Source organism: Sitodiplosis mosellana, unplaced genomic scaffold, assembly GCF_009176505.1.
Source record: "Sitodiplosis mosellana isolate CC-2019 unplaced genomic scaffold, AAFC_SMos_1.0 Smas_scaffold_47, whole genome shotgun sequence".
Taxonomy (NCBI): Eukaryota; Metazoa; Arthropoda; class Insecta; order Diptera; family Cecidomyiidae; genus Sitodiplosis; species Sitodiplosis mosellana.
Window position 1 is genome coordinate 679,404 of NW_022595289.1, and position 15,797 is coordinate 695,200.

At 32.4% G+C, this 15,797-nt stretch overlaps 1 protein-coding gene across 1 annotated transcript; it reads left to right on the forward strand.

Annotated features, from left to right (window-relative positions):
- Positions 1–436: 436 nt before the first annotated feature.
- LOC129570169 (scavenger receptor class B member 1) lies at positions 437–14,363 on the forward strand. Its single transcript, XM_055449659.1, has 12 exons — positions 437–1,320; positions 3,811–3,902; positions 5,922–5,962; positions 6,036–6,155; positions 6,298–6,442; positions 9,308–9,508; positions 9,597–9,824; positions 11,530–11,647; positions 12,195–12,361; positions 12,634–12,759; positions 12,894–13,313; positions 13,389–14,363. Exons 1-12 carry the CDS (start codon positions 1,077–1,079, stop codon positions 13,881–13,883), a joined length of 2,397 nt encoding a protein of 798 aa, XP_055305634.1. The 5' UTR covers positions 437–1,076; the 3' UTR covers positions 13,884–14,363.
- The last annotated feature ends 1,434 nt before the right edge of the window (positions 14,364–15,797 follow it).

The window sequence follows — 15,797 nt, forward strand, 5'->3', positions numbered from 1 at the left end:
AATAAAAAAAAAATTCAAGTGGCCGAATACTTTTTTGACTGACTGTATTCAGAAATAAATCGATAGCTAATTTGATGAACAGTACACTGTCCAAATCTCCAACACCACCATCCACTATTGGCTGCATATTTAATAAAACATCTAACAGCGTGTGAACCTGTTTCGCATTATTTAATTTCACACACATTTATAGCGCGACCTGTTGTGATTTTTCCTCATGTATGCATTCACATGGACCTACATATGACTTTTAACGATAACGTGTGTTCAACAAGTTTAGTTGAAACATACGTGCGTATTATATACTAATAAGAGCTGACGATCGCACGAGATTTAATACACTTCTCTTATTTGGTAGTGTTAGTTGAAATCTCATGCGTCAAAATGCGTCAGAGTTTTCTGTTTCGAACTTACCGTTTCGATATTTCCGTACGTTGGATTCATTCAAAAACTGATTGTGTAGCAAAACAGATGTTTAAGTTAGAGTTGCTTCACTTTCGATCACGCACCGTAATGATCAAGTGAATGTTACGGGAATCGATACAATATGATTATTTGTCAGTTAGCTAGATGATATTCAAATTTGTAATGTGCTATAAAAAAAATTGTTTCAATCTATACTTTTGCATCATGAGACTTTGAAGAAAAAATATAACTGCAGCAAACACCCGAATGGACGAAAGACGAAAGATTTCAATGAAATTATTACTTATATAAAGTGAATGATATGTGATAAAATTCTTTTCTTATATGTTATATAAATAAATATGAAAAAATATTTATTATTTACCTAAAGAAACCAACGCCCAACTTGGAAAATAAAATATTCAACATATTTTCTGCATAAGCAAATATTTTACGAGTTCAGAATGATACGAAGATTTGATAAATCATTGTGAACCAATTCGAACGAATTGAATATTTCTAATGAGTAAAATCAATATTTATGTTTCAAATATTTTACATAAGTCGTATTACTACAATTGTGATATCATTTTGCATAAAGTGAATAACGTCGAAAAGTTTTATATTAAAATTTCTGTGCGATCACAAAGGAACTGAGAATTCAATCGAAAATGCGTGATTTATTCAAATTGTTCGATCGACGTTATAGCGCCGTTAATATTAGTGATGCAAGTCCGCAGCCAAATGCAAATAACAACAATATGGCCGAGGAAAATTTGCAATATTTACAACAGATTGACTTCAATCATCGACAACGAAAAAAAAGTTTACAAGCTAGTCGATCATTAAAACAGGGATTTACGATTGTTGATTCGTTCTTCAGCCAACGCAAAGGTGGAAAACGTTATCCAAAATGTAAGCCTTCTCAATATAATTAGCCTACAAGTTGAAGTTAAAGTTTAAATGTTATAAGGATGGTTATTGGTCGGATTTGGATAAGGTTCAAAACCACATTGAATAACTTATGTGATTCGTGTATGTGTGTTCAAGTTTTTTCTTTAAATTTAAATATCAAGAGATTAGTTTTTTTTCTGCAGAAAATAAATTTTCGTAAATAAATGATGTATGTCCATGTCATGGCATTATTAACGAAAAAAACATTTTCAATTGCTTTAAAACATGGAAAAACTTTTTGTTGGAATCATAAAAAACATTTTGCAACGTTTCTCATTGTGATGTATTGAATCCGAATTGGTTCATTAAATGAGAAATAATTGTAAAAACGCAATAATGGCCCAAATTTACAGCAGCGCAGATGCTGTTTCTACTGCAACGTATATCTGCTTTCTTAAAATCACATAACACTCAACTCACTGTAATTGAGCAACAAAATATTTATTGTACCAACACTAGTAACCATGGTTAACCAAACCCAAATTGATCAGATTTTTACAAAACTCAGTAAGTCACTTTCGCGTTCGAATTTGGTATGCGGTTTCTGTAAATCTTTTACATATACGAACCAATATTGCTAGATGCCAATGATCCATACGTATTGCAACCCAATCTTCGAATTGTAAAAAAGGCGGTCATCAAAATTGAAAGAAAAAACCGTGTGCTTTTAAGTTACTGACCGTTTATTAATTATCCAAGTTACATAACATGTTTTGTATCATGTTTATTTCTCCTCTTTTTTCTCTTTCAATGAAATGGACAGCCAAGTTTAACATCTAAATTAGATAACTGTCCAAACAATGACCATTGAATATGCGCATAGATAGTCGCAATTGTATAGCAAATGTGAGCAGGTAACGTTAAGATGGGCCATACAAAAACCAGATTTTTTTTTTCGAGTGGGCAATAAAAGAGCTGCTTTTCACTATTTATATGCATTTCATTTATTTGGTCCTCTCTGTTTCTCTTTGACGCAGACGCTCAATTTGTAACAGTGCATTCGCTGATTTCTCATTTTTTCATGGTTTTTTAGGTCAAAGTCAAATGTTTTCTTCCAAACCTAATTTTAAAGATAAAAGATATACATACATACAAACAAATATATGCTTTTATTTCTTTTGACTGATTGAAATGAATTTAGTTTTCGAATCCAAATTTTATGTTAAATAAACTTAAACCTACGTAGTTATAGTTTTTAAAATCACTTTAATTAAATTTATGGGAAACACATTTTAGATGATGTGTTCATTTGTGCTCACTGCTCATACGCCAAAAATTATTTGTTAATCAAAGCATTAACCCCTGAGCATGTATAAGACTTACAAAGTATTGATGGGAAAAATGGAAATTTCTTCAAATTTATTCAGGAATTATAATATTTGTAACAATCTTCGAACATTGCATTCGGAACAATGAACTTAACGTGCATGCGTTAATTACTATTTTTCTCTCGTTTTGTCTTCTTTCTTCCAATATACTATTATGTTTACAAGTTTTTATGCAAAGAGAAAATCTGAAATACAAAAGATTCACAATTGGAAGAACCAAGCGTGAGAAAAGGTGAAATTGAATTTATTTCAGTTATTATTACTCTATATTGAACTTTGAAACACTTAAGTATCTACTAGCAAAATGGAGTGAAAATGATTTTGATTTCAACAACATTATTCATAGTTTGCCTCACACGATTTCAGATTGTTGAATCTGTTGGGAACATGGATTTTCGAAGTACGACTCAAATTTTATATGAAGATTGAAAAAGTGAAAGGTTTCATCTAAAGACTTTTATCCCCGATCTAAGGAAAATGTACGAATTATGGAAATGAAATTTGTAGAATTCTGTTTTCAACACATACGCTTAAATCAATATCACATATAATACTGGACATTTAATAATAATGTGCATAATGATCTAAGCCAACTATGCAACTATTTTTTTCGTCACGTTCATTGACACATGGAAATATTTTGCTCTACTTGCTGAATTTTTTTAATATACAAACAAAAAATGACAAGTTTACAACAAGTTTTGTTTACACTTCAAAAAAAGCTTGCATTTTCTTTCTCGATTTTTCTTTAGATTGCACGTTTACCGTAATATATTCCGTAACTTTCAATTGAAAAATGTTCAACAAGGTCTTACGTATTTTTTTATGTTCAAACGAGATTGAAATGTGAAAAAAAAAGAAAATGAGAAAAATTAGACTGGCGATGTCTATTTGACCAGACTGTAGAATAAACAACTATTTATCACCTTGTTGATTCCATTGCTAACAGAAAACGACATACACTAAAATACCTTATAGTCTTTCAATAAATCGAGAAAATTCTAAACATTAATTTAAAAAATTCGATTGCAGTGATTTGAAAAGTTTCACATATAAGCTTAGCTCAGCTTAAGCAGAGATATTATATAAACTATTTTGAAATGGATTTCATTTGATCTTTCAGGTGCATTTCTACTACTGGCTGCGGGACTTTGTGCTATTGGTACATCCATCGCAATATTTCTGCTTCAGCCGTATGATGCGATTTTCAGATGGGTAAGTATCACAGAAAAAATAAAACGTTAGAAAATTCCTTTTCTTCTGTGACGATTTCACATTTTAAGCAGAATACTTTCTGTTTCTACAGAAAACTTTGCAATAGTTTGGAATATCATAACAACTAAAAATGTTGAATGATTTTTTTTCGAAAGAAATGAATGCTACGCCTTACTAAAATGAGGTTACAAAAATATCTCGAACAAGATATTGAACCGAAAATATAGATGACTTTTTAAGATTTTTTTTTGGCGAAATCTGAAAGGTGGATTTTCTGTGTAAGAATTCCGTAGAATTACGAAATATTCTTCTGAATAAAATCGATCGCAATCCCAGATCAATTATAAAGACTACACCTTTCTGTTTAGTGTGTGAAAAATGTACATTTGTTTTGGTATCATAAAAAAAATTCAAATCAATTTCGAATTTGCACTCACAAGAATTCAAAACAGAGTTTAAATGTTGAAATTATTTTCATCAGAAAATGACGTATTTTCTTTGAGTTGCTGTGCGAAGCATTGCAGCACACACATTCACAGAAATACAGACATGTACTAAGCGCAAAGAGCTCATTGCGAATGTCTCCATGAAAAAAAAGAAGTAAACCAGGTGTACAGTGTACAGCCATGTATGCGCCATGTTGGTGATGTGAGCCGAAATTTGCGTCCAATTCACACCACACACCATACACAACTGGAAGCATATATGGCCCCGTGCAAGTTGAGCGCAAACTGGTGTCAGCTGTCATAATCATCTTAACCAATAAGAATGGACGTTGCAACTACTTGCTGTAGATAGCACATAAACGAGGTATTTCAATTTCCAAAATACTTTTCAGCCTCCGATTTCTTGGTACTATTCTGGAACTTAGTTGATTCCCGCAGCATCACTATTATATTTCTTCCATTGAAGTAAAAGAAGTTTTAGCAAGGAAAAATTAAAGATTTAAGTACCCTGAAGGAAGTCTATTGGAATTCTATCTATGCCGATCTCGATTTTATTTTAAGTCATTTTACTTGTACAAGTCATTTTACACAAGTCGGGAAAATCGAGATATTTGTCGGGAATTTTAGATTTTTTTTTTCAATTTCCCGAAGAATTTTTGAACTTTCCCAACGAATTTTTTGACTATTAACTTATACCCGACTTGATCGACTTTATCGACGAATTTCTTATCAAACTCAGGTATGCCCCGATAACTGTATATGACTGTATATTATCATTACTCCCGCACTCCTCGTTTATAGCATATTCCAGACGCTGTTTTTGCCAATTTTGAGAACAGAATTTTGCGAGTGTGTAGCCTTTTTTGCCGTGGCCGTCAAAGTAGAGGTTCAGACTTGAATTTGGGTTAAATGAAATCAACTCTGAAAGAATTTGCAATGAAATGCGAACCGACTCACGGCATTCGTTTCTTGAAATATTGCTCTCAACAAACGTGGTCTGTACAATGTACATATCCAAATCTACCATTCCGATGAGACGTTTTGTAATGTTTCTCATCTCGCCAAGATATAACTTAACGACGAAATTACAGAATTACCAGCCGTTTAAAAGTTGAATTACGGCAAATTTGCATTTTTGTTCATGTTCCTACGGCCCCAACTAACAAACTCAAGCGGAATTTTAGCAAATTTTTTTTTGGAACATCGGGATGTATACCGTTTACACTAAAATGAATATTCATCGAAAAGTAATCAATTCTCTCCCATGTGAATAAGATATGATGAAATCCCACAAGAAGTCATCCGAAAATGATTCTATCTAATCAATATTTTTTTAAATTATGCCAAATATATGCTCATAGACTTATATTCTTCGAAGTATAAATCAAATTTCCTATGAAACTTTTTATGTGATATGTGTTGTTCAAATATTTTCAATTGTTGAAAAGTAAAACAGTAATTTTCGGACATGTTTTTTCGATTATACAAATTCACATGTTCAATTTAGTAATGAAGCGATAAATTTGATGTTTTGTCAAAATTTCTGATTTTCTTTAATTTTTATCAATTTCAGAAACTGATCTTCGGTGAGGGCGGTGAGATATTTTCACTATGGTAAGGATCAATTTTATACGAAATCTATCTAGATTTACTAGATTAAGAAATCTGAAATCTATCTCTTCTAAAGGAAAACTCCACCAGTTGATATCTATATCAAAATTTATTTGTGGAATATAACAAATAGTGAAGCTTTTCTTAGTGGGAATGAAAAAATGAAACTTGAGGAAGTCGGACCATACGTCTACAGGTTTGTAAACTTTTATGGTCTACCGATATTTTTCAATTGTTTCAATTGTCCATTGTGTTGATAACTATGCACCATAAATGGATCGTATACACTGGTTTCAAACATTTAATAAATAACATCTACAACATTCTTCGATTCATAGAGAGGCATTATCTCACAGTGATGTCACATTTAATAATAACGGAACTGTTTCGTCTATTCCAAAGCATCCCTTAATTTGGGATGAAGAACGATCGATGGGAAATAGAGAAGAGGACGTATTCATTCTACCGAATATTGCACTTCTGGTAAGTAGCTAACATGACATGAATGTAATATTTGGTGAAAATTTTGATAAATTTGTTATGTCAAATTTCTATAAACTTATTATCATCAACATCTGAGCAAATGATGTTCGCATTGAATTTTTCGACTACTGCGTATCAATATTGAAACAAAAATTGTGAGTGGATAATTGAATTTACGAAACAAAATTATAGAGTTGGCAACCTTGTTTTGTCAGTATGAGTTTCATTATTGATAATTCATGGATAACGCGAGAAGGTAATTAGTAATTACTAAGGTGTCTGACTTGACTAAAAACAATAAATCGCTCGAGTAATCCATTGAATGTCATGCTCATGGATTTCATTCTTATGAAATGTCACACTCTGAAGTGCAGGCCTTGACTTTCAACCATAATCACTTTCAAGTAATTTTCTTTCTAGAAATGATTTGTTGTATTTTCTATTTCTAGTCCAATCAAAAACAGTAACAACGTGTGTATAACGCACTTTAATTAAAAATCGTTTGAAAACATTAATTTTACGTTTCCAAACGAAAAGTATGTGCTTTTACCTTTTGTTTGCTTTTCTACTTAGTTGAAATGTGGACGGAATTTATGGTTTCAACAGTTCAGATGCGGAAAGTATTGATTTATTTCGTATATTCATTTCGATATCCCCAAGACAAAATATTTGTCATGCGTTTATCGTCAAAAAAATACGTTAACAGAAAAATCGTAATCAATTCCCAATTTCAATACAACATATATTATAGTACATGTGCTACATAAGTATTACGTAATTATTTAGGTAGTTGAAGAATAATGAGAATGCTTCGAAGTTCGTTTTCTTTCTTTTTTTTTCATTGGGACATATTTGTAAGTCAAAACAAGTAAACACAGGTAAACAAAAAATATGAAAACAGAAAAAATATGGTTTCTTGTATATGTTTGTACATCTGTAGACCAAACAGAGTATAATTGTTATGGTTTGTTGAACTTAAATATTATATATATTTCAATGTTCTAACATTCAATCAGTTCGTATCAAAACAGAAAATGTTAGAAATTTACAAATTAATATATTTGTGAATGATTTTTAACTTTGAAAAGTTGATGCGGATTATACATATTATCCCAAATGGATAGATCAATTGATTTTAATGAAAGATTTTGAGATCGAAATTGAAAAAGAATGCCATCCCATACTTCATGTAAAATTATTGACAACAAAAAACATTCGATCACGTGTTTGTTAAATTTTGCTTTCTATGACCCCTTTTTCTGTCATCGTGAATCGTCTCCATTTGGGAAGAATTGTCACAAATCACCAAAAAAGTAATAAACTGTTATTGAACGAACTTTGAGTTCTTTTTATGCCGTTTTATTCGTCAAATTCAAGTCATGTTTGATTGTTAAAACCTGTCCAATAAATAAATTACAACAAAATCATTTCCAAAGATGTAATTAAGTATATGGTGAGGCACATACAGAGTACTGTCGGAAAGCTTGGGCTACACAACCCTACAGATGATTCATCAATGCATAATAATTCGATACAGTATACTGAATATATTAAGTGTCACGTTAAGAGATGCAAATATTCAACGGAATATTTGCGACTGCGTGCACTTCTTTTGTGGGGAATTTCCGGTTAGTCACATGTTATTCAACACAATAGCATTCATTCCCTAATTGACTAGCTGTTATTGTGCACGTCAATGCCTAATTTAAGGAATTTCGAATTTTGACAATATTCGATTGCTTTGAAGATTGTGGCAATTGTAGAATGAAACAGACAACTCCATAAGAAAACTGGGACTATCTAGTCTAAGATTCAAGACAATAAACCGATGGCTTCATCTACCAAGTCTCCCAAATCGTAATGAATCCATCTGCAGTAATGATTACAACAACAAATCATAACTGCAGATAGATTTATTACGATTTGGAAGACTTGGTAGATGAAGCCATCGGTTTATTGTCTTGAACCTTAGACTAGATAGTCCCAGTTTTCTTATAAAGTTGTCTGTTTCATTCTACAATTGCCACAATTTTCGAAGCAATCGCATATTGTCAAAATTCGAAATTCCTTAAATTAGGCATTGGTGCACGTAAGGTGTAAACGAAGACTGTTTTTATGTTCACGAACATTTCTGCGACAAAAGTTTGGCGAACTCAAAATATACTGAACTCACTTGCTTTGAACTTGTATACTTTTGGGTTCGTTAAATTACGTTCGTTTCATTGAGAAAATGCACACTTACAACTTTTTCTTACTGTACTCAGCAGCTACTGGCTGCCAACGTTGCTAAGAGAGCAAGTGAATACGTGTGCATAGTGCAATGCTTAACATCGTCTGCTGTCGTATTTGTTGGCAAGCGTCAAGTCACCGTTCGAAGTTTTTTTGGAATAAATAACTCTGTCAGTTTAGACTGAACGTTTAATCTAGGGGAATATCACGCTCCTGAATCTTGTGAGATATTTGAGATATTTGAAATAAACATCAATTGCATGACATATTTTCGAATATTTCGAATAAATAAATCAGATTTTTGTGGATTTTGGAGATATTTGAGATTTTTTGCATTAAATCTAAATAAATACATTTAAATATCATTCATAATCACAAAAATCCAAAATATTCCGCCGTATTCACAAATATCCACCATATTTCATACGACAGATTCTCAGAGATAAATTGGATTTTTTTGAAATATTTGAAATAATTTAAGCGTGATATTCCCCTAGCGTTTAATAACTTATATAATTCTATCATCATTATTATTTATTTTTAATTCAAATTATTTACTGCAGGGATCAATATTATCGGAGGAAGATCTATTGAAGATATCTAACCAGAATACGGTTATGTTTGTTTTCATTTCAGAGTATTGCTCAAGTGGCATCGGAAAAAAATTATTTCTTACGACTACCCATTAATTTGGTAATAAGACAAACCAACAGCCAATCCATAGTAAATGTTACAGCCAGAGAATTTATGTTTGGATATGAAAGTCCCCTTACAACATTAGGCAATCAGTTCCTACCTGATTGGATATATTTCGATAAAGTGGGCCTAATTGATCGGGTAAGTTTTTACGATTTAGATATGCTAACTACACAAGAATCATATTCCTTCTGAAGATGACCCGATAAATATTAAAATTTTCCTATAGATGTATGATTTTGTTGGGGATTTCGAAACTTTCTATACTGGAGAAACAGATCCGAGCATTTCGGGCCTCTATGATACATTTATGGGTTCCAAATACTTGAAACAATGGGAAAATGAACACTGTAATAAAATCAATGGTGCTAGTGATGGAACAAAATTCAAAAGTTTCATAAAGCCAGATGAGGAGCTGTTATTCTTTAGGAAAAGTATGTGCCGACCACAAAGATTGGTAAGAATAAATAAATAAATTTTATAAATTTGGTTGGTAACTTGAATGAACCAAGTCGAATAAAATGAAATAAGATAAAATGAATTGAGAATAAGCATCTTCACTGTTAGTATACGAAAGATAAATTCCATTCAAATGTAGAATCCAGTCTTTCGCATACGTGACAAAAAAAGTAAACGATAAACAACGTAAACAAAAATATTAAGATCCCTATAGACTGCATACTCCATCGAGAAGCGGTTTTACAAACTAATTATAAAAAGAAGTTTTGTTTTTATGTTTTCGTTCAAAACCTGTGGTGACTACGTGCAGATTCACTCGAACACAAATATTTAATTTGGATTCAATACGTAGGGATGATAAAACCTACTTCTACAGATTTCGATACGACAACTTTGAATACAGAAAAAAAAACCAAATTCATTTGAATGTTTCATTAGGCCGTAGTATGTTCCAAGGAAAGTTTTAAATTCCTTTTGATTTGAAGAAAAAAACTCCTTACATAGACTTTGAAATGCAGCATATAACATATAACACACAGTCAAGGTAGAAACAAAGTTCACAATATAAGTGTGAGGTAAAATTCAAAACAAGATCTGCTGCAGTCGAATAAGAGGCTAAAATTGCTGGAATATGTATGTGGTACCGATCGAATAACCGAAAACATATAATCTTCCAGCGGACAATCGAAAATATGTGGCATTTATCACAAATACAATTTTGCGTTTTTATCTTGTTTCTTATTTTCATTGTAGTCAGACCCTCATACGTATTTTAAACGCAAATCAACCTGCCAAACTTGTTGCTCACATGAACCGAAAAATGATTCACACGGCAAATTAACCAACAAACTGGAAAAAATCGCAGCTATAAATTTACATAAATTTTGCACGTTTTGTGTTTTTATTAGCATCTCCGAAAAATTTCATGTAGGCTTTTCACAGTTATACACATAAATAAGAAAGTATACGTATGTACTATGTACATGTGGATACTGGGAGTGACAATCGTGTACCTAAGAAATCTTTTTTCTTAAACTCCTTTTCGAATTTTCAACATTTTTGTGATAAATTTCGTGCATTTCGAATTCCAAAGGTCTTTTCTTCAAATGGGTTGCTATCAAACTGTTGCCAAGTGAGAAAATGAGCTGTTTTGCAGTACGGTAACGTTATTGATTGAATTTTTATCACATGACAAACCTTACAATTATTTTGTGTCAAGAATTCCCCATTTTAATTTTTCCGTGTATCAACTACGATGTGAGTTGAGTTATAAGCGAAAAAATGCAAATGTGGGTAAAGGTCAATTTTTATGGAATCATTTATTCCGTTTGATTTAAATTTTTACGTATTCAAAAATGATATACATTTTTTTACTATATATGAACTTTGAACGTCCGCTTCTTTGAATTTTAATGTTCAATCATTATAATATTTCATCTGAATTAATGGATATGGCTTCACATCGATTCAAGTTTCAGCGAATGTTTTAAATTATCTATCTTGCTGGATAGTGGATTGATTTGTTGATCCTAGACTTGAGAGTGGAATTCGGCTACACTATATTCGTTATTTTTTTTGTCACTACAAAAAGAGGCATGAAGGCTTGAATTACATTTCGTTCAAATCAATATATTCTATGGAAGAATTACTTTTATTTTAAAACAATTTTTAACGTGTATTATACGAATGAAATGTCACTGTAGGTGCGAGTCGATAATGCTACAATTAAATCAGATCTTGAAGCATACAAATACAAGTTCGAGGCAAATGCTATGGATAATGGTTTTGTTGATGAAAGAAACAAATGCTTTTGTCGTGAAGGTATGTATAATATATGTTTATCTAATACTGTATATTTTTCGCACCAGCAAAGTGATTCATACGCGGTCATAGAATAAAATGCAAGTAGTATTTCCAACTTAGATAAAAACTGTACAATGAAGTATAAACATTATATTTCGATTATTCCTCAATAAATATTAAATAACCGGTATTGACGTCTGAAAGGTATTAATCGAAGTCTATAAAAATAAACAAATTATGCACATGTACGTATTTGCAAAGTATGCGAACAATTAAATCTTACTTTCTCATTCTTACGTGTATGAACTGAACACTATTAGCGCTTATAACAGTGTGTCGCTTGCCTTGGCCTTCACCAATATTTTTTTTCTAAACCAGAAAGGAAAATGTGTATAGACAAGTGTGTTTATTTCCACCTTTATTCTACGATATTTACAACGACTGATTTAATTGGACCGAAAAATCCACATACTTGAAAATATCTGCTTTTATTGAAATTTAAGAGTAAAATTGATGAAATAGTTTTTTTACCCTTTTCTAAATATTTTTTCGTCTTTTGATATAGGCTACTGTCTTCCAGCAGGATTACTCGACATTAGTCCATGCTATTATGGCTTTCCAATTGCTTTGAGTTATCCCCACTTCCTTGATACGGATGAAAGAGTGGGTGAACACGTAATGGGAATGAAACCCAATCGAAGTCAGCATGAAACTTATTTTTATGTACAACCGGTGAGTATTTATTACATTTTGTTCTGAATATGCATAATGTATATACATATATATCTGTTCAGGAAATCAATTAAATAATATTTGTTTGATTTTTCATTTCATGTGTTTCGTAAGTCATTATTTACAGTATGTAGTAACCAAGATGTGTAAATGGTTCGAGCTTGTTCTAGATAAACTTTCAATTGAATTTCAAACAAACCTTATCCCAACTTATTTGGGTATGATCCACTTTCAAGTGTTCTACTAACACTTCGACATTTTTTTCATTTCAGACATCTGGGATGCCCTTGGAGCTCAGTGTGAAATTTCAAATAAATATGGCTATGCGCGACGTGAGCAATATGGCTAATGTGGAGCAGTTTTCGAATATTGTCATCCCAATGCTGTGGTTTGATATTGTAAGCTATATTTTTCTAAAACCGAATTATCTGCTTTGTGATGTACTTTTCTTTAATTAAGATGTTATGTCACAACTTGAAACCATTGACTCAATCTTACATGAAGTATTTTGCAACATTTTCTTTTTTTTCAGACCCTGGAAAAACTCCCGGAGTCATTGAAGAATAGGTTCAACATTTATCTCAACATTTTGCCCGTACTCGTTGATGTTGGTCAATACGGTTTGTTTGTGGCTGGCACAATAATGTTGTTATTCGCAATAGCACGAGTTACTATGAAATTATCTAATTCAATTCAACCATCGCATAAAGTATCAAAGCAACGGAAGTATTCTAGCATTTATCCCGATATGATCCAACGTTTAGGCGATGTGGAAAAAGTATTTGAATTAAGTGAGAAATCCAAGAAGAACAGTATAAGTCGAGCAGATCTACTATATGACGCAGAATCGAGTTCAGAAAAGAAGTTCATGCTAGATGATGAACCAGCCATTTCTGAAGATGAAGGATCAGACAGCGATTCAAAATCAAATTGTGACAACGGCTCAATTGGAGTGAGTTTTAAAATTGAAATATGCCCAATTATTTGTTGGAATTAAACAATTCTGCTTCTTGTTTGTGTTTTACAGGACAATGGGCTTATGAATTTGAACTCATCAGAGCTGCATGGGTGGCGGATGGGAGCCACATCTTCCTGCATCAATGATATTGCCAATGATGATTTTGTGCCAATTTTAAATATTGAAGAGTATGCAGACGAAGAAAATGACGAAGTGGACTTAATAGCCAACGAAAATCTAACGATAGCCCAGTCATCCAACATGTTATCCGTCCCAGCAATTCGTACAAGCGTATCAGATACCAGTATATCGAACATATTAGATTTCATAGGAACCAATAGTGAAATGAAAGAAAACGCCTCCCTTTCAGTCCCACTGCGACGCCCGTCTGCTTATGAATTGAAATCTTCTGGATCTGATGTCAGTATATCATTTTTCTTAGACCGTGAACAGATCAGCGACATGTTTGATGAAAACACATTTGCAAATGTTAATACCAATGTTCTGGATGAACGAAATAGAAAAAAGTCAAACTCAAATGTCACATTCCAGTTAGATGAATAGAATTGGAAGATATATTTTTTAAAACTGCCCCATACATATTCTATGCTGTACCAGACGTGTGCAAGGTCAAAAATTCTAGGGGGGGTAAAATGATATGGGGGGGGTCTGCAAATTTATAAATGGGCGTGAAAAAAAAATGAAGACCTAAAAAAAAGGTCCTCACTTCTGAAAATCGATTATATCTAGTGTCAAATTTTCCAAATCGCTGGGGGGTCCACATTTTGGAATCCTAGATGGGGGGTAAAACCGGAATACCCCCCCCCCCCTGCACACGTGTGTGCTGTACTGAAAGAAGAATGTGCCGCGTACAGCATACGCTCTCATGGCTATGGATGTGTAAGCAAATCAAAGCTCTGCGTTATAACTAATTGTTGAATATATTATTTTTAAAATCAAAGTATTCTGTTCTGCTAATCATTTTACGTTGAAAATCTCTTCGACAACAGCAGTGGGATTAAATTAATCATTTTCATTGTTAAATCGGACCTCGTCTTTTTGCGTAAATACTATGTTGATTTATTTGTACTTTTGGAATATTTTGTGACTTTTTCAAATCAAACGTGTTGTATTCCAATGAATCGGTACCATCCCACATAGATCACCTGCGGAATAAGCTGCGACCGTTGAAAAAATTTACTTGTAAGCGAAGCAAGTATTGGGATTGTCACCCATTTACGTTTGGTACACTTCCAATTCAACTGATCACTCTATGTACGGTTCACTGCACATTGATACGTCAAAGGAAGGGTAATTGCAAAAAGAAGATAATTCGAATGAAGCGAGCACTATAGTTTATAACATATTCATCGATAAAATCAAATCGACGACAAGATATCCGTGTTCGGAAAATCCGAAGAAATACTCTATCTGATTCCTTTAAAACATGATAAGGAAATCAAAATTCCTTCGATTCTTAAATACATTCATTTCTATGTGGTACCAAAACCATGCCATTGTGTATAGTGGATTCTCATATACACTTTGATGCTGAGACTACAATACCAGAATATTTCTTTCGACATGTATCGGTTCAAAGGCTTCCATATCGGCGATTCAATTTCATCGTGCAAAAATTGAGCCAAAAAAATCATATCAAAAGGGAGATTTAATTCAATACTCAAATGTTCACAATGTCTACTGTTGGCGTATCAGTGATTTTAGAAGTTTTAAAATAATTTAAACAAATGAATTGCTAAAATCCTTGGTATAGTTATAAACGGAATTGGCCAGAAAACTTAAGTTAGAATTCAGGGAAAATTAATAATTAACGATTAATTCCAATAGTGTTCATAATACAGTACACAGATTAGGAAGTGAAAGAAATTTCATTATCGTAACGCGTGTTATTTTCCATCTCAAGTTGAACAAAAAGTCTATGGCCCGGATTTTTCGTATCGAAACATAATATTAAGGCGTTAATATCTCGATTTTTGTTTTGAAAAAATTAGCCCCATACTTGCATTCAATCGCTTTTATTACAAAATGATTTGAAAAAGGTGTCTACTCACTTAAATTCAAAGTTTGTAAACGACATTAGTTCTGAATCATTTTGTAAAACTAAACTGAAGGCAATGATAAAAGAAAACAAAGGACACACTTGGAAGTTTATTGGCCTTTTAAGCCATGGCTTTATTCTATTTTTTCCATTTTTATTTGATATATACATTTTCATTAACTATAATTTACTATATCGTTACTATTTAATTAACCTTTGAAATCTCAGGTTAAAATACTTTCATAGAATCTCAAGTGAGGCCCCTGATGCATTTTTTGGAAATCCGGATGAAATCGTATTGAACATAGTTTAACACCATGCTAAATTAAAAAAGTCGAACTTGGAATACATATCATGGAGTTTCTGGCTGCAATCTGTCTAAAATTGATGCCGGACACTCGACCGACCTCGCCTATTTT

Excerpts from the sequence above, each read along its gene's own strand:
- LOC129570169 (XM_055449659.1), top strand. The coding sequence starts at position 1,077 with ATGCGTGATTTATTCAAATTGTTCGATCGACGTTATAGCGCCGTTAAT. Across the intron at positions 3,903-5,921 it reads ATGATGCGATTTTCAGATGG|AAACTGATCTTCGGTGAGGG; the intron begins GTAAGTATCACA and ends TATCAATTTCAG. Across the intron at positions 11,648-12,194 it reads CAAATGCTTTTGTCGTGAAG|GCTACTGTCTTCCAGCAGGA; the intron begins GTATGTATAATA and ends CTTTTGATATAG.